At 46.8% G+C, this 26,732-nt stretch overlaps 9 protein-coding genes across 9 annotated transcripts; 3 read left to right on the top strand and 6 right to left on the bottom strand.

Annotated features, from left to right (window-relative positions):
• Positions 1 to 374: 374 nt before the first annotated feature.
• I302_107708 (uncharacterized protein) lies at positions 375 to 1,848 on the bottom strand (the record flags this gene model as incomplete). The annotated part of the gene is made up of 4 exons (XM_065870519.1): positions 375 to 424; positions 732 to 1,379; positions 1,458 to 1,566; positions 1,624 to 1,848. The coding sequence occupies 4 exons, from the start codon at positions 1,846 to 1,848 to the stop codon at positions 375 to 377; spliced, it is 1,032 nt and encodes a 343-aa protein (XP_065726591.1).
• A 365-nt stretch (positions 1,849 to 2,213) lies between these two features.
• I302_107707 (uncharacterized protein) lies at positions 2,214 to 3,493 on the top strand (the record flags this gene model as incomplete). Its single annotated transcript, XM_019193164.2, has 9 exons — positions 2,214 to 2,216; positions 2,283 to 2,350; positions 2,417 to 2,485; positions 2,554 to 2,571; positions 2,633 to 2,836; positions 2,919 to 2,959; positions 3,062 to 3,132; positions 3,266 to 3,360; positions 3,472 to 3,493. The coding sequence occupies 9 exons, from the start codon at positions 2,214 to 2,216 to the stop codon at positions 3,491 to 3,493; spliced, it is 591 nt and encodes a 196-aa protein (XP_019044641.2).
• A 179-nt stretch (positions 3,494 to 3,672) lies between these two features.
• I302_107706 (uncharacterized protein) lies at positions 3,673 to 8,679 on the bottom strand (the record flags this gene model as incomplete). The annotated part of the gene is made up of 15 exons (XM_019193165.1): positions 3,673 to 3,684; positions 3,752 to 4,126; positions 4,229 to 4,429; positions 4,542 to 4,641; positions 4,700 to 4,989; positions 5,079 to 5,217; positions 5,286 to 5,407; positions 5,491 to 6,229; positions 6,292 to 6,488; positions 6,542 to 6,822; positions 6,873 to 7,149; positions 7,204 to 7,640; positions 7,692 to 7,776; positions 7,833 to 8,009; positions 8,065 to 8,679. The coding sequence occupies 15 exons, from the start codon at positions 8,677 to 8,679 to the stop codon at positions 3,673 to 3,675; spliced, it is 4,047 nt and encodes a 1,348-aa protein (XP_019044642.1).
• A 443-nt stretch (positions 8,680 to 9,122) lies between these two features.
• I302_107705 (uncharacterized protein) lies at positions 9,123 to 12,880 on the top strand (the record flags this gene model as incomplete). Its single annotated transcript, XM_065870518.1, has 22 exons — positions 9,123 to 9,230; positions 9,287 to 9,300; positions 9,355 to 9,447; positions 9,505 to 9,766; positions 9,867 to 9,958; positions 10,009 to 10,123; positions 10,191 to 10,327; positions 10,384 to 10,465; positions 10,522 to 10,580; positions 10,639 to 10,738; positions 10,794 to 10,943; positions 11,000 to 11,244; positions 11,300 to 11,518; positions 11,568 to 11,704; positions 11,756 to 11,794; positions 11,843 to 11,960; positions 12,017 to 12,097; positions 12,163 to 12,298; positions 12,355 to 12,402; positions 12,465 to 12,545; positions 12,624 to 12,791; positions 12,854 to 12,880. 22 exons carry the CDS (start codon positions 9,123 to 9,125, stop codon positions 12,878 to 12,880), a joined length of 2,511 nt encoding a protein of 836 aa, XP_065726590.1.
• Positions 12,881 to 13,051: 171 nt separating this feature from the next.
• I302_107704 (uncharacterized protein) lies at positions 13,052 to 14,157 on the bottom strand (the record flags this gene model as incomplete). Its single annotated transcript, XM_019193167.1, has 5 exons — positions 13,052 to 13,190; positions 13,284 to 13,541; positions 13,647 to 13,842; positions 13,935 to 14,045; positions 14,115 to 14,157. 5 exons carry the CDS (start codon positions 14,155 to 14,157, stop codon positions 13,052 to 13,054), a joined length of 747 nt encoding a protein of 248 aa, XP_019044644.1.
• A 563-nt stretch (positions 14,158 to 14,720) lies between these two features.
• On the bottom strand, positions 14,721 to 15,840 carry I302_107703 (uncharacterized protein; the record flags this gene model as incomplete). Its single annotated transcript, XM_019193168.1, has 5 exons — positions 14,721 to 14,841; positions 14,904 to 15,155; positions 15,287 to 15,512; positions 15,598 to 15,711; positions 15,774 to 15,840. The coding sequence occupies 5 exons, from the start codon at positions 15,838 to 15,840 to the stop codon at positions 14,721 to 14,723; spliced, it is 780 nt and encodes a 259-aa protein (XP_019044645.1).
• Positions 15,841 to 16,309: 469 nt separating this feature from the next.
• I302_107702 (uncharacterized protein) lies at positions 16,310 to 19,917 on the bottom strand (the record flags this gene model as incomplete). Its single annotated transcript, XM_019193169.1, has 6 exons — positions 16,310 to 16,673; positions 16,736 to 17,777; positions 17,838 to 18,213; positions 18,276 to 19,380; positions 19,599 to 19,720; positions 19,825 to 19,917. The coding sequence occupies 6 exons, from the start codon at positions 19,915 to 19,917 to the stop codon at positions 16,310 to 16,312; spliced, it is 3,102 nt and encodes a 1,033-aa protein (XP_019044646.1).
• Positions 19,918 to 21,401: 1,484 nt separating this feature from the next.
• On the top strand, positions 21,402 to 24,502 carry I302_107701 (uncharacterized protein; the record flags this gene model as incomplete). Its single annotated transcript, XM_019193170.2, has 6 exons — positions 21,402 to 21,791; positions 21,861 to 23,956; positions 24,027 to 24,134; positions 24,215 to 24,302; positions 24,385 to 24,418; positions 24,489 to 24,502. The coding sequence occupies 6 exons, from the start codon at positions 21,402 to 21,404 to the stop codon at positions 24,500 to 24,502; spliced, it is 2,730 nt and encodes a 909-aa protein (XP_019044647.2).
• Positions 24,503 to 25,032: 530 nt separating this feature from the next.
• I302_107700 (uncharacterized protein) lies at positions 25,033 to 26,359 on the bottom strand (the record flags this gene model as incomplete). The annotated part of the gene is made up of 5 exons (XM_019193171.1): positions 25,033 to 25,199; positions 25,456 to 25,549; positions 25,622 to 25,714; positions 25,828 to 25,945; positions 26,004 to 26,359. The coding sequence occupies 5 exons, from the start codon at positions 26,357 to 26,359 to the stop codon at positions 25,033 to 25,035; spliced, it is 828 nt and encodes a 275-aa protein (XP_019044648.1).
• Between the last annotated feature and the right edge of the window lie 373 nt (positions 26,360 to 26,732).

The following is a 26,732-nucleotide window of genomic DNA, read 5'->3' as shown; positions in this document are numbered from 1 at the left end:
TATGGACAAGGGGATGTACATGAAAATGAGATGTATCGGTGGGATTGTTCGAAGAACCACCACATTTGAGAGATAGCAAGATCACATATCGTACATCAAGTAACATTATAACACGATAACATTAAAATAGATAGAATGTACGATAAAACACAAGAAAGCAAGAAAGCACACAACATTACAATCCTCCAATCCTCCAATCCACCGCCTAGAAAATCCTGATCCCCTCCCCCACTCATGCACGTCATATCGCCTCCTCCATGGTTCTGCACGATGAAACGATCATATCATACCTCCCCTTCTAGTGCTAGCTGATCCATCCAGCCCGCACTCGTCCCGTACCATCTCATAGATATGGTTCGTCTTGGCAAGTTCAATCACCAAGAGTAGTTTGCCGGCGTGGGATTGTACACCCTCAAAAGACGACCTGTCAAGTGCGAAGCACGTCAGCTTTCTTTTCTCGGCCTTTATCTATTCTACCTAATCCCGCCCTAGCCTTTCGTCTTATCGGTCTTTATCTCCAGTCCCTCCTTTTCGCCTCGACTCGTTCCATATCCGTCTTTGTCTCTCCCATCTCTCCACGTCTCGCCTCTGTTTTCGTCCTTGCCCAACCTCCTCCAGGCTATTCTCATCTCCCATCTCCAGTCCCGCCTCACCTCTTATCCTATCCCACCCATCACCGCCCCCTCCTCGCTTTGCCGCTCAACTCGGTAAGAAGCAAAGACCAAACTCACCCTGACCAACCTTCATCTTATACAAGAAATTCACAATAGTCTCCCCCTCCTTATTCTGCCCTCCTCCCAATCCCTTCATCCAATGATTATTGGCCTTCTCAGCCAACACCTCCCTAGCGGCATACACGTCCGATAGAGTTATAACCCCCCTTTTGATCTGGGGTAATGGTTCAGGTGATGGGGTGTTGGTATTTGGTTGACGAGTTGGGAGGGTCTTGGAGCGTGTCGTGGGAGGTTCGAAGTTGTCTAAAGGGGTTTCCCCATCTTCGGGGTTATCATCACCATTACCATTTTCCTCTGGGCCATTAGGGGGAGGAGCAGATTCTCCATTCTGTGTACCATTTTCAATCTCAGCTTTGGGCTGTATAGTCTCGGGCTGGTCTGATGGTATGCTTGTTGTTGGATTTTGTTCCGGGACTGTGGGTGGAAGTTGAGGTAATTGGGGTTCGTCCACATGACCACTTTGACCATTCACTGGGATAGCTCCATTGGAAGGTGGTTGTATCTGCGTGTCGGTCGGAGGAGGTAGCTGAGACTGAGGTAGCTGGGATGTCTGATCTTGCGGTTGTTCTTGTGGCGCAGGTTGGATGGTCGTAGTGGGAGGAGGTACGATGGGAGCTGACGAGGATAGAGTGTAGAGTTGGTTTGCTGTGATATCACGATATCATAAAGCGGTCAGCGATGAGGTCTACTTTGTCTTCTAAGGATATAATTACTGAGACATACGAGGTGTACAGGGGTCTTCAGACCACGGCGAAACGTCCCATCTCGGTAGTAGATCGTGATACTCCAAGTATTTGTACAAGGTCTCAACGGGAAGTTCGTTAAAGTCGATCTATGACCTCAAAAAACTTAGTACCCCTCCCCACTTTGAACCATATACCCCGCTCACCTTAGTCTTCACCTCCCCTGAATCACCCATCTCATCCTCCCCTTTCCCCTTTATCGACTCATCCGCTCCCCCTCCAACGGACGTATCGGGCTTCCTCCTCTTCGTCCTCGACCCGGAACCCTGTGGAGCGTTAGTCGAGCCAGAGGCGGCGGTAGCTCCGGAAGGTCTCGGACGCTTGAGGTTGGGTGGAGGCATATTGCTTGGAGTGGGGGATGGGGCTGACATCTTGCCTGTTAATGATTGCTGAGCGGGTAAGATACAAGGTATGATCTAGTGGGAGTATAGCTTAAAAGGAGTAGGAAAAGTGAGTATATGAGGTGATCCAATGGTGATGTTTGTCTGATTGTTAAAAGTGGAGGTGTTTTTTTCGTCCCCTAGCCTTCTTACGTAATTATGGGTTTGAGCAGTAGCTCACGTGACATGGCTAGCGAGAATGATGTTTTGCCACCTACGATTGTTAGAAAAGTTGAATGAACCGTACTCAAGTATATGATCTCACAGCAACAACAGGGATACAAGGTCGAGCTGATTACAGATAAACTACATCTGTCGAATATTCATAAGGAAGACCGAGTAAAACATCGATCACCATGGTGAGCTGTTCAACCTTTCTCTGTTCACGTTCAACGTAGCTCACATCGTCTCCCTCGGTGTTGTAGGGAAAAGCAAAGATCACGAGAAAGTTCGCGGCCGTCAAGCGGATGATCAAACCCAGTGATCCCAGGTTGTGAGTGGTTCAGCTTCACAAGGACATAATGTTCCTGTTAGAGCTGATGTATCAACTATCCCTTAGGAAAGAGAACGTTGAGAAAGCAGCCAAGAAAGCAGAGAAAGAAAAGGCCGTGGAAGAGAAGAAAGCAGTGTGAGCTTTTTTTTGGCTATTCTTGCAAAAGAAGAACGATATAAGCTGATCATACTCAATGAATACAGAGCCCAAATATCTTCATCGTAAGTTAGATTCACATCCCATATCCGGACCTACTCCAAGCTAATCTTCACATCGCTATAGCCTCTTCTTATCGCACAATACCGACCTCGGACCACCCTACCGTATCCTAGTAGATACGAACTTCATCAACTTCTCCATCCAAAATAAGATCGAACTAGTCCAGGGAATGATGGATTGTCTGATGGCGAAGTGCATACCGACGATAACGGATTGTGTGCTAGCGGAGTTGGAGAAGTTGGGTCCGAAGTATAGGTTGGCGCTGAGGTAGGTGCCCCATCCCTCCTTCTTCAATGAGACTGTAGTGGATGGGAGGATAGCTGATATTTGTGTGGCTGGGTGGGTGTAGGATAGCGAAGGATCCGAGGTTTGAGAGATTACATTGTGATCGTGAGGTCATCTCTCCTTACCTTACTCCATCTGTTCAAATACAGCTATCACACGCTCTTCCTGGTAATCAATATGACTGACCAGGTTTCATTCCTACCACAGACTCAGGAACATACGCAGATGATTGTTTGGTCAACCGAGTGACGGTACATAAATGTTACATAGTAGCTACAGTGAGTGATTGTCTCTCACCCATTACAGCCCTATCAGCTTTTTGCTCTACAGCTGTTCCGTTCAGCTATCTTGACTGTGCAACATAGTCAACAATCAGTTATGGCACAGCTAACACACTTCTCACGACCGCAGTGCGATAGAGATCTCCGTCGTAGGATTAGAAAGGTACCGGGTGTACCGCTCATGTACGTCGTGAAGAGGCGATATCAGATTGAGAGATTACCTGAGTAAGTTCATGTTTCCTTACCTCTCATTGCATCTCATGCATCTCTCATCACAATGATCAACGGTGAAAAAAGCATGGTGAGGAAGCTGAGTCGTGACCTTTGTGTTTACAGTGGTGGTTCGGCTTTCATCTAGATATAACGAGTGTAGTTGTATGTATGTAATCTATGCATTGTTATCTTTATTCAGCTACAAAACATCATGTGGGTCCATAGCACAGCACGACCATATACAGTCAAATACAACAACTGCTCAACCACCATCCGTAGCGCAAAACAACCATTTTAACAAGATGAAAAATAGAAGAGAAAACCTCATTCCATCCCCTATATCATACGATAACACCATCAGCGATAGAGCATATCAAGTTATATGTGACACACGACAACTCACCAAGATCTCCTTCCCAAAAGCACCTTTAACCAAAACATCACTTCCCGCTCTGATCACTTTCCTCCCTTTCCCATCTTTCTTCTTTAGTATCTTACTTTCCTGATCGACTTCCTTCTCCCCTTTCACAGGTTCCTCCTTCTCCATAGGGATAAGAGCAGTCTCTTGAGCATCCATCTTGATCTTCCTCGATTGATGTATCATATCATCACCTCTACCTAATCTCCTAATCCAATTCTTACTCCCCATCAACTCCAGAAACCCATTCAACAGATTATCCTGCGATAATGTCTTTGCAGATCCGAAAATGATCAATTTCTTCTTGGCTCGGGTGAAAGATACATTTATCCTCCTCCAGTCTTTCAGCAGATCACCAATCTATCACACAGATCTCATCAGCTCAACTTCCTTCTCTCGCATTCCACTTCCACGACCTCTTATCTTCAGTATGCTTGTGAATTGAAGAATGTCTTCACTCACATTACCTCCCTCATTCGACCTAACCAGCGAAATCAAAATACAATCCTTATCCCTCCCCTGACTCTTATCTGCCGTTAGGATCTCTACTCTAGGTAAATCAGGTTTGAGCAGGGACGAGAGGAGTTTGATCTGTTGTCTGTATGGAGTGATTATCGCTAGATCTTCTTGATGTAGGCCTGAGTCGGTCAAAGCAGTGGCGAGCTGGCATCAAATATGAAATATCAGCTACGTTCAACTTGCACACTCGCGATGTATCAATGCATGTCTGAGCCAGATGAAATACTGTGAGTGGTGGTGGGAAAAACCAACTCACCTGCTGGACTAATCTCGCTTCCGTCTCGTTCTGCACCAGATCGCCCACTCTCGAATCAGGAGCGGGTAGTCCATCCGTATCGACGAATATGCATTTGGCACTATACCAATATTACATCAGCTATGCTCCCAATTCAAAGCAGTATCGAGCCAGCTCACCTCTCTTCGAGCAGATCCTGAACCCAACATTCCTTGTGACCCTCACTGTCCCCACAATCGAAGATTCCTTCGCATCTCTTTCGCTCCTTCAATACCAATCCCCTCTTGGCGACCTGCTCGTTCCCGCATTTTAACTTTCCCTCGTAAACCAGGCGATTCGAAAGTAACATGATATCTTCGTTCATCCGATATTGCATACTCAGATCGCACACAGCCTGCGGGTGAGCCGAAGAAAGAAGCTTGAAGAGTGATACGTCGAGTCCACCTCTTCTCGCTTCGGGATGGCGGACCTAAGACATGCAGTATATTAGTTTCGCTCACCACATTTCGAACGAGTGGACCCAAGGTGCGATAAGTGGAAAAGAAATGACGAACTCACGATAGGAGGTAATTGGAAATGATCTCCAACCAATACAAACTTATCCGCCATCCTCAACGGCCCAATACAAGTTGGTAAAGTGATCTGAGACGCCTCATCGACAATGCAATAATCGAATTTCCGCTTGAAGAACAGGGGACTACGACGTGAGTAAAGATAAATCAGCTTCCTCTCCTTGTACGATGAGTGGAAAGTAGCTAAACCCACTGATCAATCGCCAAACACGTAGCAGCCACCACAGGGGGGTTCATCAACCTTTTCTCTAGTTGCTCCATATTGGTTGACTGTTCCATTGCTTCCAGCGTTAGGTGTTGAACGTCCGGATGAACCTAGATTACCGTCAATTATTGATTAGCTCTGTTATTCCTCATTTTGCTATCACAAGCACCTGGTGTCGACTCAATCAACCCACCTTATCGATGTTCCCCAGCCGCAGTATCCCAAACTCCGCATTAACCAACTTCATCAAGATCGTATCCACCGCCGAATGCGTATAACTAGTCAACAGCACAGATTTCCCCTGCTTCACCAACAAGTTGATGATCTCCGCTATGGTCGTTGTCTTCCCCGTCCCAGGCATACCAAGTATCAGAGCGTAATCTCTCGCCGACATCACTTTCTTCATGGCATTTCGCTGATCCTCATTCAGGTGGTTTGGTATATCCTCGTCGTAAGGGACCCAGGATGATTCGAACTCGGGCTCAGCAAGATTCACAATCAATCTTCTTCTGGCTTCATCTCCACTTTTGGCGTAGAACAATGACGCAAGATTATTACGCATCCTCATCATCCCACTGGCCATCTCATCTTTATCTATCCTGAATACCACTTTGCCCTCTCCCTCTGATAGAGCGTGAGATCGACCGGTACGTTTAAGTAGAGCTTCGACATCGATAACATACGTTACGCCGATGGTGATACTTTCAGCTGTCAAGTCAAGTACGAACCCTCTTGAGAGACATAGTAAATCAGGTTCGATCGATAGCGATACAGGATCTCCTTTGGCGATGTGACCGGAGAGAAGGGAGGTTTGAGAGATTTGCGTGCCGGCGTGAGGAGCACGTTTGAAGGTATATGCGTGTCGATGGATCTTGGCGAGTGATTTGCCTAGGTCGTTGGAATATGATGAGATGATCATGTCACCGAAGCACCTGTTATTGGTCTGAAAGTCAGCTAATCATGATATCCGGATGGGATAAGAACTCCAGCTTACCTGCCCGTCTTCTCCCTCTCCTTCGCAGTCATAGTCCAAAGCTGACTCCTATATCTACCTATATCCTGCTCCTCAACAGTCAAGAGTGTATCCCATTTCTTGTAAAAATCGGCATCCTTCTGCGTCATATGTCCAGTTTTTTCGTCATAAAGCTCAGCGATGGGATCGTCAGGATCAGGATGGACATTGTCTATTGTCTATGAGGATGTTAGCTGAAGAGTTATTCGTGAATGGTATCTGCATAGCTTACCTTCCTATACAACATACAACTATCTACCGCATAACACGATCTACATTCTTTGGTATGATCGATCGTAGGAGGTAAGAACGCTTCCTCCACATCTTCTACTTTCTTCACCAAATCATCAGTGGTAGGAGGTGGAGCTTTGGGTACACGACGTTTCTTGGATAACCAATCTGCCAACTCGTTTCGTGCTATTATCAATGCTCTGATTTCGTTTGACTTCGCTTCGACACGGAGAATGGAGTCTAGCTGAGAATAGTAGAGCAATCCAGCAGGGACGGGAACACCTGAACCGTATCGTCAGCTAGATGCAACAGATAAGGATTGGACAACTGACCATATCTGTCTTCCATCAGCAGGGTGTACAACATCGTCTGAGCCCTATGAGCCATCACGCCGACCGAGCGACCAGTTTTGATCTCCAAGGGAGCGACGTGCTCTTCCGCTTCGTGGGGTTTTGAGGGATCACGTATGATCCTTGCTTGGACCGAAGCATCCACTTTCCCCTTCAGACCCCATTTCGGTGACCAGATATCTTCTTCAACCTCGTGTAAACCATTGATAGCTAGCAAGCTGGGATTATCGCCTGGAGAGGTATGCAGCTCGCCCTCAATCTGAGACAAAACAAAATTAGCTGTATCTTGGCAAATGATGACCCGACTACTCACTCCTGGCTGATCGCCCACCCACTTATCACCAAAGACCTCGAACCCTCTTCCCGCTCGCATGCCAATTTCCTCTCTCACATCCATAGTTCCCATACCCGTACTCCAGATCTCCAACCTTCTTTCCTCCTTCTTCAGCTCGGTGTCGATCCTCTTGAATGTACTATCGGCATCGAAGGATTGTTCGAGCAGAGCCCCTTGTAGCAGACTATGCAGCAGATTCCCATATAGAACAGCTTTGGAAGGAGGACCAGGCGCTTTGATCAGTGATTGTAAGATTGGTTTACGTGGACAGGGTATGGCATTGGCGATGGATGTCATTGTGAGCATGAGGTCAGGATGGTGGATCAGGAAGGTCGAGGGGTCTTTCAAGGTCAACACGATCGGACCGGTGAAGCTCTGTTTGGACAGAGCGGGGGATATGATGTTGATGATATCATCTGGACAACTGTCAGCTCAACTAGGAAATGAACCCATCAAAGACACCTCACTCTTCTTGATATGCAGATTTGACCATTGATCTTTCAAATGTACTATGCGCTTAATCTCGGTCTCGGTAGATGTAACTATCAAAGTCTGGATATATTGTCAGCTATTTGATGATTGTGATTACAAGTACATAGCAGACTCACTTTACCAAAAGATGTGCCTCCTTCATCATCCCTCTCAAAGCCCTCAAGAGACGGCACAACACCGTTGGTAAACCTCAATCCGGTAGAAACAGCATTAACGATACAACGTGACCACGGTGTTGATGTGTATCCTGGAGGTGGCGGCGGTCGAGCGGGGTTTGGTACGGGGTATCGAGTCTAGGTCATATCGTGAGCTTTGATTGGGTTCCGTGAGAGACACGGTGCAGCTCACCTTCAGTTCAGGTAGGCCCAACAGATCCTCCTCAAAGGCAGAAAGGTCATTCAAGTCAAAATCGAAATCATACAGATCCTCGTCTGCCAGGTCAGGTTTCGTTTGGATCTCTTGTTTCAATGATATAACCTTCTGATCTAGCTCAACCTCTATCTCCTGCTTGACGATCACTTCTGGTACATGTCTAGGAGGTGATACCTGTTCCTTCTTGACTTTGACAGGTGATTTAACCTTGACCAACGAAGGAGCAAAGGCATTCCTCGCTTTCTCCTTTATCGGCGACTTATGTGACTTCAGCTTCCTAGGTGAATTGTTGATATGTCGATTACGAACAGGGGATAAAGGTTTGGCATGTTCACGTCTCTGTTGGCTCTGTATGGGGGATGCTTGCGATCCCCTATTTGACTTTGGCCGTATAGGCGATGATGTCATGCCGTCAAACATCGATGCGTCCAGTCCGGCCATCAAGTCGTCCATCAATGCTTTCTCATCTTGAGTTGGCTCATTCTTGATAGTAGGAGCAGGCTTGGAAGATGATAGTCGTGGTCGTTTGGATGATGAGTGGGTTTCGTCCGTGCGTGAACGGGATTTTGGTCGGAAGGGTGTCGATGTCATGGTGATATAGACCACAGTGATAGCATCGAGAAGACGGTTGCCTAGTCTTTGCGGTATAAGCACCAAGAAGAGGGGCGAGAGGGCGAGGCGATTATGACAGAGATATGCAGATGAATGGAGGAGTGAGAAGAAGAAGAGAATACAAAAAGACACGGGTTGGTGATTTTGTTCTTGTAATGTTCAACTCAGCTCAAGTCAGACGCGTCGATTATATTGTTATTCCGAATCACAAAACACGTGATACTCTCGCTTCTTACGTAAGAAGCCTGCCTCCACTACAGTGAACCAGCCTTAAGCTTGGCCCCGCACAGTCCCCTCTCACTCTCTGTATCCTCGAGGACACCGTTGACAACGACCGCAATGATATGAACAACTACCTCTTCATCAACACTCAGACACTCACTCCCTCATATACAACAAGATCTGAGCAGTCACCAGCCATCATGTCACGAGCAGAGCAAGCTGCCCTCGTGGCATACCTCAACACCTTCAAGCTATCAAGACAAATCACAGCTTTCAAGGATCTGTCAGATGGCAAGGCATTGATGGAGGTAAGCTGATACTTCTCCCTCAGAGAAACAGGGAAGCTGACAAGTTGATCCGATAGGTGATGGCATCCATGTAAGCTGGGAACTGTGGTCGTTCATGGCTCAACATCAGCTGATACTCTTCTAGCGATTCAACACATTTCAAAAACGTTTCCAACCGTACTCCCACACCTACAGCGTCTAGCTCTACAGAGAACTGGGTACTACGTATGAACACTCTGTAAGCTGAGTAGGACTTGGATTTCCTGAGGTCTCTAGCTGATAAAGTAAACACCAGTAAACGCCTATACCGACTCTTACTTTCCTTCCCCCTCCCTCCACCTCACGCAGCAAATCTATCCCTCTCCAACCTCCCCGAACCTCCCTTCTCAACCATCGCCAAAGCACCTTCAACCTCGGAAGGATCAAAGGGCTTGGCTCAGATATGTCGTATGTGTCTTGCTGTGGGGGTCTGGGCACCTGGCAACGAGAAGGTCATAGAGAAAATCCAGGGGTTGAGGGAGAGTCATATGGCAGAGTTGATGAAGAGTATAGAGGAGGTAAATACTTCTCCTCATTCGCTTTGCACTTGAAGGAGTCATCAGCTGTCTCGTTAAATTGGGTTTCCATGTTGTTGAAGTCAAGCTGACATGAGTGTAGGTGATGGCTACCCTGCCTCAAGAGGAAGGAGCGGAAGATGGCATGCACTCACCATTCGGTACTTCACCTATCAAGCAGTCCACGGAGTTCTCGTAAGCTAGTCGTTCCCTGCTCGCGGACATAATCAGCTGACAACGAACAGTCCACCTCTCTCGGGAATACTCCAAGAACGCGATAAGCTGTTACAAGCCAACGACGAGCTTCGAGTAAGGTGTGAGAAGATGATGGAGCAGGTTGAAGAGCTCACATCGAACTTGGTAAGTTAACATTTCACCTGGATTCATATAATAGCTAAAATGATAGCTAACAATTGTTTCTGCGCAGGACGAGGTCAAAGGAGAAAGGGATGATGCGCTGCAGAGTCTGGCAGCTGCTCGGGCGGATCCTTCTGCGTCTGGAGCTGGTCTGAGGACGAGTCAGACTGCTGCAACAGCTGAACTGAATAGAATGAGAACAGATCTGTAAGTTCTGCTAATTGTTGCACAAAGCCTTCTCATAGCTGATGATCTTATCACAGCGGCAAGGCAGAAGAAAATCTCGCTCATACCGAGAGTGATCTTGAGAAGCAGACGAATTTGGTCTCGGAATTGACAAGAACGGTAAGCTAAGTAGTCTATTCTGACGGTGAGAACACCTTAGCTTACGTCGTCATTAGGTGGAAGAACTGAGGGAGCAAGCTGCTGAAGCTGTCAACCTACGGGATCAAGTAGATGAGTTAGTGAACCATGACTTGCCGTCGTTTGGACACAACTGATCAAGCGTGTGACAACAGGTACAAACACGCCGCAGAACGATTAAAGAAGTCTGAGAACGTTATTGAAAAGTACAAGAAAAAGCTTGAAGAGTCTGCAGGGCTAAGAAGGGAGTTGAGAGTGAGCTTCATCCCCTGTTGTCTCGCCTGTGGGTCTCAGCTGACAGATATGCCAGAACCTCGAAGAAGAAAATTCTCAGTTGGTCAATACCAATGCTTCCCTCGAAGCGGACCTGAAGAAAGCTGGATCATCGAAAGGTCTGGTGGATAGCTACAAATCCCAGATAGAGGTACTAGAGAAGAGGTCTAGTGAACAAGCTACACAAGTGAGCTAGACTGACAGATATTCAGTGAACGGCACGAGCTGACTTGCTATATTTAGATCACCGAGCTCAATCATCAGCTCGAGCTGACCCGCGCAGAGCTGGATGACGTATCAAGGGAATACGAACGAGACCAATCGCAACTTCAAGCACAGCAAGAACGTCTGAAAGAGATTGAGCTGGGCGCCCCAAGCTTGAAGAGACAGAGTTCTAGGATATCAGTATTAGGCAGTAAAACTACGTTGGATGATGAGTTGGGTGTGGTAGATGAGGAGGGAGAGGGTAAGGTGGATACCAAGACCGAGTGGGTGTTGCCTTCAACCTAAAAAAGCGTTGAGCTGATGGAGAGATTGGAATAGTCTGAGACTCAAGATCCGCTCATTACAACGAGAACTTACCGATCTGCGCTCAGGCGGAGCAGTAGGAGACGGAAGCAAGGTCTCTACGCTGGAGACTCTTCTGGCCGACGCCAACAAGTCTAGAGATAGATATCAATCAGATTATTTGCAAGAACACCGCTCGTTATTACGATTACAAGCTACGATGGAACGTATCAGATCAGGACATGGGGGGGATAAGTGAGTTAAGCTAATACTGGTGATAAGACTATAGCTGATATTCGTGTAGCTCGCAAACTGCTTCTGCACTTCGAGAACGACTTAACGAGATTCTGGAGGAGAGAGATGATCTGTTAAAGGAGAAAGAGGCTTTGAAAGTTGCTCGAGAAGAGGTCGAGAAGGAATTGTCGATTGCCAGGACTGATCGTGAGCTGTTCATCGAACTGGGTAGAATATAAAGCTGACAATACGATATAGTGGGACTTGTTGATAAGGATCAAAAGGCTATGTTGACTTGTGAGCTATCTGTGCCATCATGTTTGCTCAAGCTGACACATGATATAGCGCTTCGTGAGACTGTCAAGGAGGATACGATCATACTCGAAGACGAAGTGATAAGTCTGAAGGAACAAGTGACGGCGTTGAAGGAGAAAGATAATCAGCATTTGGAAGATATCAAGAGGTCAGTCAGGTTGACATTCAGCTGGGCATGGCTGCTGACACACATTATAATTGTAGGTTACTACTTGAGAAGGTCGACCTGCAATCGGCAGGTATCGAAAACAAGGAGAGGGAGCTTGAGAAGGAAAAAGAGTTTGGGTAAGTCTGCTCGATCGATGCCTCGCCTTATTGCATATTGCATGAGCTGACGTCAAGGTTTATAGTGATCTGCGTGCCTCCCTCGCTGCCAAGGGATTACCTCAAGAAACTCAGCAACAGCTTTTATCGTTGTTGTCGCAGAATTCAGATTTGACAAGTCAGGTGAAGAGTTTAGATGAGAAATTGCAAAAAGCCAAGATGGTGAGTTAGCTTCCCCAAAGGCTTCATCCAGGGATGTAGCTGACGGTCGAGTATAGTTTATCAAGCAGCAGGATAAAATGTTCAGAGAGGATCATGCGAATATGGTCAGTACATTGTCAGGCATACCAGTATAGATGATGTGACTTGGCTAACGGCGAGAACGTAGGAATCCGGGAACTTCGCCGAAGCGTCCAAATCATATCAACTTCAGATATCTACGTTGAAGGAAGATCTATTGAAAGCTAGGGTGAGTCATCGCAGCTGGACTATGAATATCACTTTCATCGACGTATCGAGTACAGCTGATTTTGGTATGAACGATCAGCAAAACGCTGCGGCTCTGGAAAATCGATATAAATTGGAGCAGAAGTTGATGCTTTCTGCGTGGCATGATCTTGGACAGAGGACTGTAAGGGATCACTTGAACGCAGTTGGGATGAGGAGGGTGCAGAAACCTGTGGCTAGTAGTTGGCTTGGAAGACAACGAAGGATGGTGAGTCTTCTGCGTTGTATATGGGCTAGGGTTATTGCTGATAATTATGTTACATCTTGTAGCAGGACGAAGCTACTTTTGCGCGCTAGTTGAAAGTAAGATGCTGAAGGCTTGCTAAAGGCTCGCCAGTCTGCCGTGTCGATATGAGAATACAATAGTAGAATGATTTCGCTTTCGCTTAGATATTTACGACATTGATATATTTGATGTATTTACGTATACTATGAAAGATACAACCAGGACGTGTCAATCGTACATGACTAATCATTGATTGCCCAAGGATCGTCAGGTAATGTAACCCCTTTATCAAACATATACAATTTCAGATATTCCACGTCGGACACCTGCTCTTCGACCAGACTGAATCTCTCGTAGTAGTACTTCCTAAGATGCAATGTGCTATTGCAATCATGATTATCAGCTCATACAAATCAACAGAGCTCTCCAGTCTTCCTATTCAGTGGAAGTGGGACCAGGACCAGGACTACTGACCTCTTATGTCCATTCTCCTGACCTAACCCTACGAACCTCCCCGTAACTATCTCCTTTTTGTCCTTATACTTGATCTCCACAATATAGACTGGACTGTCCCCCCACATGACGGCATTGAAGATATTCATATAGTTGTCGTCCTGGATCATGTGGGCGTGTTTACCTGTAATGTACAGCATGGATTGGTCGATGGAGGAATGGGTGATATCGATGGATGGGTTGGCTCGTCTGGTTGATTCGAGGAGTAAGTCTGGCCACCTTGATTAAAATGTCACGTCAGCTCGAGTACTCTGATGATTTTTAAGTTGGCAGGATTGTACTTGTTTGCTAATCGTATAGGAGAAGAGAGGAACCATGACCTACCAAGGTAATCCATCGTTCCCTTTCATATCAATTTCATCCCTCCTTAGCATTATGTCCTGGTCTAGGTGTTTATCGTTATTATACGCTTTAACCATCACCGTGTCATTATCACTTGGAGATATACGTTTGAACAGGAACTCGGGGTTGGTAGCTGTTATAGCCCATAGGGCCGTCTCCCAAGGTGATATATCCGTACCTGCTCGTCTGCGTCAGTGTGTCGTGCTCTACCGGCTAGAACAGAGCAAACGCGTTGAAGTGACACAGGTGGTACAACACGAGTCAACTCACGATCAGATATATCTGTGATATTGGGTATACCGTCTACCCCATATAGCGGTCTCAATGTGGTATCGTCATTGGTTCGGGTGTCCACAGGGGAAGATGCGCAGGCGCATACCACTTGCACCGTGTTGATTAGCTACAGTCTAGTCTGCAGTGCTGCTTTCATCAAGGATTGGTATGACCTACCTGATGATATGATCGCATAAAGGATTAACAGATGGCTGATCATTGTAGACAAGCTTGTTTGGTGGTTAGTATAAACACAGAAATTATCTAATATGTTATAGTGATGATTATAGTGGAGGAAACGGGAGAGTGTGGGACCACGTATCGTTGTTGTCGTTGTCGAGTAGGCTTATGCATGATTCATTTTAATGAATATGAATGAGATGAAAGGATGTATAACAGTGTTGAGATCACAAGATGATTGCAAGGAGTAACGCATCAAAGGATCATGTACTGTATACTGCATTAAATAACGCACAGACCACCCCTTTCATCCTATAATACAGTACATACATTTGTATAGACCAGTATATCGGTAGATCCTTTCCCTTTCATCATCCATATACTGTACAAATAATATCACCTCACTTCTTTACGTGTATCGTGTGCAATCTCTTTTCTCAGTCATCGTAACCGACTTAACCTCATACTTCGTCAGCAGTTAACTAAACTCATCCTCCTTCTCACTCCCCTCAATGATCTCAAACCCATCTTCCCTGAGACCAACCAGTGGTGTAAAGCAACAAGCTACATACGCCCATCATGAGCCATAATCAACCTCAATTTTCAACTCTCATCAGGGAAGGTAACGTGTTTATCAAACATGTATAAAGTGTATGATTTGATATCAGGCGTGTGTTCGTCAAATTCGATGGTCTCGTATTGATAGTTTAGAAGTTTCAATTTACTACTTTGACGTAAAGGGATTATTTAGCTTTAGCTTTCTCTGTCTCTTGGTCACACACTCACCCATCGGCATGACTCGTAACCCTCCCAATCATTTTCTCACCCTTACTCTCATACTCCACCTGAACCATTGCTGGATTATCTTGCTTTTGATTCTCGAGCTCACCGACGATGAGGTTCAATCCCGAGGTAGAGATCGAATGGGTCAATCGGCCAGTAAAGAGATACATGTATTGTTCGATTGGGAGGGAGTTGATGTTGGGTGATCTGGAGGGGTTGGATTGTCTGATAGATTCGAGGAGGGATTCGGGCCACCTATGTATCATGGCATCGTATCTCGTCAGCTCATGTGACTATGTTTCTTTCTTCTATTCTCACAAAGACAAGTCCGGTACAAGTACAAGTACGTCTCATTGATAGAGTAGAGTAAGGTAATTTGAACTCACCAAGGGACATCATCAGCTTCATCATCCAATCCCTCGATATGATCTTTGGAAACTACCACCTCCTCGTGCATGTGCTTATCATTATTCCACGCCATGACGGTGACTTGATTTACCGTCTTCGCACCATCATCGGATTTACCATCATAGTTGATGCGCGATTTGAAAAACCCAGGTAGGGCATCAGAAAGTACGAAGAGGACGGTTTCCCAGGGATCCTTCGTTGGTCCTGTGGTATTAACATACTGATTAGTCAGTAATCACCTACTTTCATGAGTGTCACTGTATCGTATCTGGGCAGACAATGAACTTACGATTGGCAATATCCCTGGAATTAGGTCCACCACTTTCCGAATAAAGTGGTCTAGCATTCGGTTTGGGATTGTAATCCTGTCGTTCGAGCAGAGCAGTTGCAGCGCCGGCGCATACTTTTTGTACCGTGTTGGTCAGCTACGGTTCAACAGCACATCATTGATCGAGTATGACATACCTGATAATGACGATAGGATCGTACAGATGAGAGGGATCAACGGAAGTTGAAGCTTGATCGTGATCATGGTCATCAAGAGGCAAACTTTACTGTATTGTTGGATTTGGGTTGGTATACTACAGATATGAAAGATGAGAACTTCAGATTGATGTTGTTGATAGCAAGAGTGATATGATACTGAACAATGCTTGATCCATACTCGTATCCTTCAGATCAAAGGATGTGTTTTGAGACGAAAATTACGAATAAAGGAGTAACGGAGAAACGCATCAAAGGATTGATTATTAATATCCATCAATCGAATTAACGCACAGACCACAGACCACTCGCTGCCACATTGACAATAAATTACCAACCTTCAACTTTATACAAACACCATATACATGTATTCGAGCATATCGGTAAATCTTGTTGGATGTTTGTATTTAGATAGATACTGTAAGCTGAGAAAGATATATATAGTAGACAACGCATTTACAATAGAGAACCGTACAAAGTATTCAAACCAATCACATCGTGTATTTTCTCCTTATCTCTTATAACTCATCAGCAGTCAATTCCTCCTCGCTCTCACTCCCCTCAACAATCTCGAACCCATCATCCTCATCCTCGGTAACTCTCGAAGTGGTCGAAGCGGTAGTTTCGGTGGGAACACCATCCACATCAATCAAAGACCCCTCGTCCTCATCCTCCGTATCCAGCGAGATGACACAGTCCCCCTCTTCGGCCGTGTAGACTTCGTTCTCGTCATTATCGTTGGTAGATGAGGCAGAAGAGATTGGTTCTTCGACTTTGGCGGTGGAAATATCGATAGTTGATGAAGATGAAGTAGAAGGCATGATGACTGCGGAAGAGTTCAGCGAATCACCATTGGATTTAGGTAATTCCTCTACAGTGAATCTATCGAACAAACAACCATCAGCTTGATATAACATACTGACCATCAAAGCTGATAGACCCACCTCAACCTCAAAGGCTGTCCATAAGCCACACCACTCTCATCCTCAAACCTCCAAAACTCCACAATCTCCTGACCCCTCTCCGCATCTTCGGACACCTTCAATCCGGGAATAGTAACCACCAACTCATCTCCATCTTTCACCTCATCTCTCTTGTATTCAACCTTGGCCTCTCTCGAGGCATCACCCAATACCCCATCAGACTTGAGCACAAGTCTCACTTTATCAAACCCGTATTCTTGGCCAGAAGCGAAGTTCTTGACTTTCCATGACTTGGTGAATTCCGCTCCGGGGGGTAATGTACACCCTGGAGGGATGGTGAGATGTCTGACCCATGAGAAGATATCGAGAGGTGTCACGGGTTCTTTGGGTGTGGCGACTCCACTTCGAGTAGCAGAAGAGGATGATTCGAGAATGATATCTTGAACGGCTTTGGTGAGAGCTGGTACTGCCTCTGTAATCGCTTGAGCAGATGAGAGCGTTGCAAGCTCAGGCTCAGACTCGACGACCTTATTGTCTGGCGTCAATGGTGCGGATAGATTACCGACGGAATCTTGTGTGTCGTAAAGGTTTCGAGTGACAAACCCTCCAGGGATGACTGGCTCGATTTCTTTTTCTTGCACTTGGGGAGTTCCTGTCACTACGGGCGATCTTGGAGTAGAAGCTCCTTCGGCTTGAGGAGTGGAAGTAGCAGAGTTGACATGGTTTCTTCTTCCCAATCTTGATCCGTCAGGACTCTCATGTTGTCTCCAACAACCTGCTCGTCTAGGGCCGAAGGCATCTCCGTTGACTCTTCTCTCGTGGGCATGAGGATGTCCTCGTCGAGCAGGTCGATGACCATTACCTCTTGAAGTAGTCTCGTTGTCGCTGGGGGGCTCAAAGTGAGAAGAAAAGTTCAACTTAAGAGGTAATTTCATCTTCAACATTGGGTGGTCGACGGGGTGTACCTCATGAGGTGATGATTCGCATGCCTCGCAGAGGTCGTAGTCAGGGCATGAAGGGTGCATGCACTTGTACCTCGAGCCTCGGATGTAGCCGTTGCAGCCTAAGGTCATTGTCATGTCAGTCAGCTGAAGTTAAGTCCATGAGATTCCATCCAGCTTACCGTCACAAATGACATGAGGATGAGAGACGTTCTCCTTCTCCTCGACCGAAGCATTAGGAACATAATCGCTAGACTTATGGAGTTTGACGAATGAATGACCAGGGTGAGTCTCGGTGATAGTAGCAGCACACGAGTTGCAGCTATCCCAATCAGGACAGTTGAGGCATTTCCATCTGATACCAGTGATAGCGAGACTGCACAGATCGCAAGTAGCTGGATGTCTGACAGACTCTTCGGCTCGACCTTCAGTATTGATCTTGATTCGTTCTTCGAGATCTCGGTGAAGCATTGCTTTGAATGTATGAGCGGAAGGATGAAGGTCAGAAGAGTGAAGTAATGGAAGACATGATCCACAGAGGTCGTAGTCGGGGCATTGCTAAATCGATTCAAGTCAGCTATCATTGTCTGAGAAATCAAGAACACAATATATGAGCTCACCTCGCACTTGTATCTGACACCTCTGATACCTTCTTCACAACCGTCACACCAGATTCTTCGATGTCTGAATCCACCTTTCCCAAGTTGGGCTGATCGAGTATTCGCGTTCCTCTCCTCTCGAGCAGGCTCGGGAGTCACAGGTTGAGTTTGGATCTGAGCGTCAGCCTGAGGTTGAACGAATGCCCCCGGGATAGGTCGTTCAGTCTCGCTGGTAGCATCGGTGGTAGCTACTCGTGGCGCGCCTTCGAAGGTAGTAGCAAGCTGGTTCGACAAGTTGACAAGGAAGGTGTCGAGCATCGTCTTGATCTCTCTAACGGGGACGGCGTCCGCAGGGACAGGAGGGTTGAGGACATCGCTAACTCTGTCAAAGAGGTTTCGGATACCTCTTTCACCTTGTTGAGGTTCGAATCGAGGAGGTCGTGGTGCGAATCCACTGAATTGCGCAGCAGGTGGTGGAGGAGGGGGAGGGGGCATAGGTGCCCAACCTCTAGCATGGAAATGCGGAGGAGGGGGTCGGAAACCTCGTCGACCGTGATGTCCTCTGAACCTTGGACCATGAGGTGGGATGAGATGGTCGAGAGGAGGGAAGAGTTGGGTCTCATGTTCATACTCGTTACCAGCTTTCCAAGCTGCGAGCTCGTCTTCAGTTTGTTGGGCTCTACCGACTTCTTCCTTCTCTTCGGATTCGGCATAATCCCTGAGGGATTGAGGAGGATAGCCATTAGGTACAGCGGCACCATCGAGTTGATCGTTCATCCTGTTGAATTCTTGTTGACAGTTCAGTAATTCAGTTTCGAGATCCTTGACAGATTTCTTCTTGTCGTTGACTCGGTCAGACCAGAAGGTGACACCGGTGGTATCGCCATCTTTTTGACAGGATGCGAGTTTCTCCTGGAGAGCGGTGAGGAGTGACACTCGTTTGGCGAGATCTTCTTCGATCGATGAGATATGTATAGCAAGATCACCCGCAGAAGTGAGCAGGGTGTTGGCTCGGTGATATCCGTGTATGGTATTCAATCTTGGATCGGAAGCGAGAAGGACGGTAAAGACTAGTGCTGGAGCAGGAAGACCACTGTGTACAAAGGGTGCTTGAGCGGATTCGTATCTGTTGTGTGCGAGGATGGACGTGCAGTGGAGGCAGGGGAAAGAGGGATCAGGATGAAACACAATTGTCAGCGACAGATCAGGTGATGTAGATAATTGCCACTACTCCCTCAATTCTAGATTACCGTTCAAAACGGAGGAGGGATATGAAACACGATGATGGATACTTCTAGATACGGTATGTTGCATCTAGAAAGACTAGCAAAGGGAGTAACTCACTCTGCAGCATCGCATACATGCTTCTTAAACATGATCCTCGCCTCTTGGGCGTCGTCTGGGAAGAGGAGTACGTTCACCCAATAGGTATGAGCAGTCGAGGGGAGGTTGAAGATGGTTCGAAGCTAGCGACGAAGATGATATCAGCTCTTCTTCCTTATCGAGCACAGCCCCGGAGATGCCCGATGCCTTCTCTCGTCTGGGCGCCAGTAGAGGGCAGATGACTCACCTTCTGTTGAACCTCGGAGTAAGGAGGGAATTTCGATCTGTCGAAAGTGAGACGTCTAGTCTCATCCTTCAGAGTAGCCTTGATGACGAACATGTCGGCTGAAGTCGAGGTTGTATTGGTGACTGATAAGGGGGTGGCGATAACGCCTGTTCTGCGAGTGAGTAGACCTATGATCAAGTGTATGATTAGGTATTGGATGTATGTATAAATACAATGGCAGGATGAGATGATTAGAGTGTATCGCTTGACAAGCGTTCGTTTGTTATGATGATGAAGTGGAAGTAGGTTGGTGATGATGATTATGAAAGGAAGAGAGAGAGTGATAGAGTGAGAGAATAGAATGAGAATGGATTGCGTTATCATGACTAGTAAGCTTGCGCGTCTTTCTCTTACTTGATCCGGTAACCACCTGATCATTTTCAACCGGGCACTCGGAACCCCCCCTTCTAAGTGGCATCAAGATTATCTCATCATAGGTGGCACTGTCCTGTCCTGTGCTGTACATACATACTCCTAAGCACGTACCGTAACTTGGATCTGCAGTTGATCATTCAAAGCAAAGAGGGTGCTGATTGATTGAGGAACGAGTCTAGAATGATCTATACGTTACATGATCATATGAATAGACACATCCCGAGTATCATTTAAAATGGTTGATTAGAGTTGCTGGAATGGTATTGGGATGCATCAGCTTGGATGTAACAGGCACGAGGGGCACGAGTGGGGCTGATTACGTATAGAATGAAGTATGATGTCAATGATTATCAGGCTGACTTGTAAGTAAGTAACCTACTATCATCTGTACATGTCATGCATGTCATGTCCCACGTCAAGTTCATCACCTGATTACTATACTAATACTGTACTGGCATATTATATCATCAGTAGTCTACATACTACACACATCATACCACACATCATAGAAGATAGACTTATCCTTATAGACCACACGACACTCATCATCATCTGACATTCGACCCCTTCCCCTCGTTCCTTTTTCTCACATCATCATAGAAGAACAAGAATAAGAAACCTTATAGATACCCTTCTCATCCACCATCCAACAATTCGGGTCTTTTGTATTTACATCAGTATATATAATCAAATCAATCCATCCGACTTTCTCATCATAGACTAGAACAACCAATAGACAACCTTTCATTTCCCAACGTAAGGATTTAGACATAGAAGGGGCAGCATACAGCAACATCATCGTAACGATCCAACAATCTTCATATCGACTAGTGAAACTGGAGAATCACAACCTCAGCCACTCCTTGAGATATTATCCATACTATCCATCAAATCATCAGCAACACAGGCAACCTTAGAAGGCAGAACATACTTGAATCGACGGGATCGATTTCATCTCATTTCATCCGAGACAGTTTCACCTCCAATTCCTCTCTTCACAACATTTCCTGAATTGAAAGTAGGGAAGTAGAGTAGACCTCTATATAGTCTACTGGACTTGCTTCTTTTAGAAATCGTTGTAAGTCCATCCACACTTGCGATGCGGATCATCAACTGATCATCCTTTACTTCTCACTCGGCCTTCCGACAACCAGCACATCAAGATGACATCTTCACCTACGAAATCTCAAACCCTCCCTCCAATTCACAATCCCAACAGTCCTAATCCCAATGCCCCCATATTTCGACCCTCACCTGCAAGAGCGACTAGCCTGACCGGGACACCATTCCAATACAAGACCAGGGCAGCATCTCAACCTGCTGGAGAGAGGATTCCACCCTCTTCGACCCCCGGTTCAGGAAGGGGTAGTCCAGGTGTGAACGGGCTGGGGAATGGGAACAGCAATGCGAATGGTGGTGGACCGTATGGGGTGATTGGTGGATCTAGAACTCCGGGGAGGTTTAGTACGGCTTTGGCTGGTGGGAACCATAATGGTCCCGGTACGCAGACGAGGGCGAATAGCTTCTCTGCAGGGGAAGTGAGAGAACCAAGGGTATGTCGTCTGACTCTCTCCTTTATATGAGCCATAGATCAGGTCAAGCTGATGAGGTGGTCTGAGCAGACAACGATACTCAATCGAACTCTCTCCTCCCACACCGAAGAATTCTTCCCATCTCGCTCCCAGTCCACCTCGCCCTTCCCCACTTTCTCCCCCAATTCCACCCCTTCCACCTCTCCCGCCGCTATTCGCCAACATCCTTTGCCTCCCTCACCTCCCAAAGCTGGTGCAACAGCTTCCCGCTCGAGATCGCAATCCCTCGCCACTGGGGTCAGACCGACCAATATCGATAGACCATGGTTCGGCACCATGAGCACTTTGGAAAATGCCGGTGCATTCTCGAAAATGGATGTAGGGTGGAATATCAGTCCGAACGAGGGAAGCAACATGTCGCCCTTTTCGCGTGGATTACCATCATTGGGTAATAATCCTGCGCGAGACGAGATGTACGGTAGGAATGGTGTTACTCCTCAGGGCGGGAGGTTCAAAGATTTGAATTCCAGGACAGGAGGCGGATGGGGAGCATCGGCACCTGATCCGTCCTCCGCGCTGTCATCCTCGGTACATAAAGCCTTAGGCAGTGGGTATGGACAACCTTTCACGCCTCCCGCTGGAGTGGGCCATGGAGAATCGAATGGGAACAGATCGGGAACTTCCTCAAGGAGACATAGTGTGTCTGTCGTGGGTGGGCCTGGAGGACGAAGGGAGTTTGCGTTTGGAGAACCCGGGATGGGAATCACTTCGCTGAGTCCTCCTTCGCGCGGGTTGTTCGGGTTTGAAAGTGATTTAGGAAATGCTCTGAGTTTGGATATCGACGAAAATAGAAAGGGAAGGAGAGACGATGGTTTTGGATCTGGGTCATTACCTAAATTTGGATTTGGAGAGACGACAGGACATCAACGTATACATTCGTTCAACAAGCCTAAAGAAGAGATTTTCCCTTCGTTCGGCAGTACCCCGCCTAGAGGTAGATTAGAGAGTTTTGGTATCCCTGGAGAACGGACTACTTCAGGTGATAGCAATGGCAAGCGATTCCCCACGGAGAACGCTGCGGTGGGCTCGCCGATAGTAGGCAACGAACGTATAATGAATGGCAATGGGAATGGAAATGGTTTGACCGGTTCCCCAGAGGGTATCAAAGATTTATCATTGGCGAATTCCACTTCTACGATAAGATCTGGTGTATCGGCACAGGGACCAGGTGCGATAGGTACGGGTACGCCATCAATGAACCAAGGTCCTCCTCAATCACAGCAACCATCGTTTGTTCCTGGACAATCACCTTACTCGATGGGTAATAGACCTTTCGGTAACCCGCCTCTTCCTTCTGGACCTACACCAGGTCTCGGATTGATGGGTAGTGGTTCGCAAGGGATGTTGGGTGGACCAGGTGGGTTTGGTCGACCTGGCCCTGGTCCTCAAGTAGGATACAGTGGTTCACCAGGATATTATGGTCTTCCACCTAATCGACCTCCTCCAGGTGCACAGGGATATACTGGACATCCCATTCCTCCACCACCACCTCCGGGATCAGCATTTGGTCCATACGCCAACGCGCCTCCCCCACCAGGGTATTACCCCTCCTCATCACCTCAACCTCCTCAACCTACCTCACCGTCTTTCTCCACATTGTCCCTCTCCGATCTGGGTAAAGGTATCCCCCTGGGTTCACTAGCAATCGCAACTCCACTTTATATCGTAACTTTCAAAGCTGGTCGTCGAGATATCTATTACTGTCCCGATCCAACACTGCTTATTTCAAACGGGGATAAAGTGATTGTAGAAGCTGATAGGGGTAGTGATCTGGGAACAGTCATATATGATCAACTCACACCCAACGATATAAGGGATTGGCAAGAACGTCAAGCTACCGCTGCGTTACTCAGTGGAGCGAGCCAACATCAACCACCCGGAATGGCCACTTTGCCCCCCGCCATTCCCCTTAGCGCTCCAGGGCAGGAGGGGAGGAAGAGACTTTCAGGGGAATTTGGGATACCTCCAGAACTGGGGAATATGGATTTGGACACGTTGCTTTCTGGATGTGGGCCCAGTGGACAGCCTGATATTGCGGGAACGACGGTGGTTAGAGGACCGTTGGCTAAGGAGTTGACGCCTAAGAGGATCTTTGCGAAGAGCAGTCAGGGGGTTGAGGAGCAGAAGTGAGCGAACCCCTCTCCGCTTTCCCAATTTTCATTTTGATACTTGAGCTGACTTGGATTTTGGGTTTAGCCGAATGAGAGAGAAGCTCAATGATGAATATGAAGCTATGATGATTTGTAGAGAGAAGGTGATGCAGAGGGGATTACCTATGCAGATTGTTGATGCTGAGTATCAATGGTATGTCATGATTATCCTGCTATTCTCTTAATTTGGACGACATTCATGCTAATTTATCTATGACGCTTACACTTACGTAGGGACCGACGAAAGCTCACGTTCTACTTCAAGGCGGACAAACGAGTCGATTTTAGGGATTTGACGAAAGAGAATTTCAGGATTTTCAAGGTGGGTTGGGATTACTGCCGTGTCACCGGCAGATTAATCAAATAGGGACAATATGCTGATAATTGCGGTTGACACTGTTTAGTCACGAATCTGGATGTCAATGGTATCGAAAGATGGTGAGTGGATTGAACTCTGCTTTTGGCAGGTATGGTATGGTGAGGATGCTAATTTGACGTTGGTATTTAGATCCAAGAGTATGAGTGGTGCATGCCATTTTAGTAGAGATCGTGTGGCGTAAAGCGCTTATGGGAGATAGGCAAAGACAAGGTAGAAGATAAGATCACGTATGTGGAGTGAAGGTGGAAAAAGAGAATAAATTGATGTGCGTATAAAAAGTCAAGCAAGATATGTTTTAGAAAGATCAACCTGTAAGATTACTTGGTATTTGGGGTTTGGGGTTTTATATATATATATATTTGATGCTCAGAATCAAAGAAAGAAGAGAAGAAGAATGATTTGTACGATTAAGTTTATATGTTAGGTTCTTCGTGTATTATATTTGGTCTCAGTTCGATTGGCATAAAGTGATGATGAGGGGAGAATTATATATATGATATAATATGAGAAGATAAGATGTATTATTAGCCTTTCCCTTTGCTCGATCTCACCGTTCCGTTGAGCAGACTGGTAGAGATTGTCCGATTCATTGGCGAAATCTTGCATGATTTGATACCAATACTCATACAATAATTACATTTCCTCCCCCCTGCTCCATCCTTTGTTCCAAGGTTTATATACCTGCCTGACCTATACCTAGACCTGTCGATCCCCTCAGTTCGCCTTGACCCTGCTGATTAGGGTTCGGGTTCGGGTTGGGATTGGGGTTGGGTGTACCTGCCGTAGATGGGGTCGAGGGGATGGGTGTGGTGGATTTGAGGGTGCGGATTTGGAATGTACCTTTGGGGTGGGATTAGCATGTATGGATGTGTGGGGAAGAGGGGGTAGAGAGAGGTGAGAGGGATGTGGGGAGTAAGAGGCGAGAAGAGGAGAAGGGGGAAGGGGGAGAAGGGGAGAAGGGGAGAGGGGGGAAGGGGAAGGAGGGGCAGGAGGGGAGGAGGGGAGAAGAGAAGGCGAGGAGGAGAGAAGGAGGCGAGGAGGCGAGATAAAGGAGGCGAGAACGATGAACCGATGTATAGGTCTCGCTATAACTCACACTGTGGTAACCCACTTGATTCAGCTGTGACCACAGCGTTCATACCTAGTCTGACCAGTGCGCCTTGTAGCAGAGCTTGGGGGAATAAGAGGTGCTACAATCGAAAGACAGCCACATCAGCAAAGACCTCTCGTTCATGTTATGTTTGCTGCGATTTAGCACCCACCGACTTGGCAATTTCGATATCGTTCGAGGAACCTTTATATGTCGACAGAGGTATTAAAGGCGGGAAGGAGTGGGATTGGAGGACGAATATGCCCTAATGGTTTGTATCCGGAGTCAGCTCATCTCATACACAGCGGTGCAGTGAGATATCTCGCTTTCCCAACTCTGATAAACACATATCTCCGGTAGACATGGACTCAAACTCACCTTATGGTTCGTACGTAGATTATCGATCTGTTTCGAGTACACGTACAAGAACAGGTCTTTGCATATGAATTTAATTATATCCAGATGACTCGCAAGGGGTGGTCGGGCAAGTGTCAACCTAAATAAAACAAACAGTATATCAGCACAGAATACCATCATATCGATACCAAACTCACTTCTCAGCAATATGCCCACCAACCATCAATCCCACTCTCTCGACCTTCCTACCAAGCTCCTCATCTATCAACTTCTCCTCCTCCTCCTCCTCCTCTTCTACCGCTTTACCTTTCCCCTTCCCCTTCTCCAACGGTGGTAATAACCCTTCAGCTCGCAAGGCAACCTCCTGCTCCTTCTTCCTCCGTATGACGTGTTTTGAAGAATCTCGTAGGAGATCTAGGACGTTGGGTAAGAGGTAGCTGGGTAGTTGCGAGTCTATGAGGATGGGAGGTGGGTTGGCTAGGGCGTGTAAAGCTGGTGGGATTGAGGGTGGGACGGGCAGGTGGGTTGAGGATGTCGAGGGACGGGATGACATTGTTGATGGGTGATTGAGCTGTATATTCTCGCTGTGAGTGATGAAGTTTTGAGACTGGTTTATAAGCTATGTCAACTGCTCACTCAATATGACTGTTGATCGCATTATGAGCTCGTTGTGGATGATGATGCCTCGAGTACGTTTGGACGTGACCGATAATAACGATAGTCTGGGTGATGTGGCATTTTTTTGTTATAACCTGGTTGATTAAGCATACTCTCTCTCATACGCGTCTATGCGATATCAGGCTCCGGTTCTGTTCAGTTGGGATTCAGCCGTGTCATTGTCATTGTCACTGTCATTGTCACTTGGAACACTCTCATCATCATCATCCACCTCGCATCTGATGACTATAAAGACATCCTACAGTACA

The sequence above is a fragment of the Kwoniella bestiolae genome, chromosome 6 (assembly GCF_000512585.2).
Source record: "Kwoniella bestiolae CBS 10118 chromosome 6, complete sequence".
NCBI classification, from domain to species: Eukaryota; Fungi; Basidiomycota; class Tremellomycetes; order Tremellales; family Cryptococcaceae; genus Kwoniella; species Kwoniella bestiolae.
The sequence above is the reverse complement of the archived record's forward strand: the minus strand, read 5'-3'. Positions and strand labels throughout refer to the sequence as shown.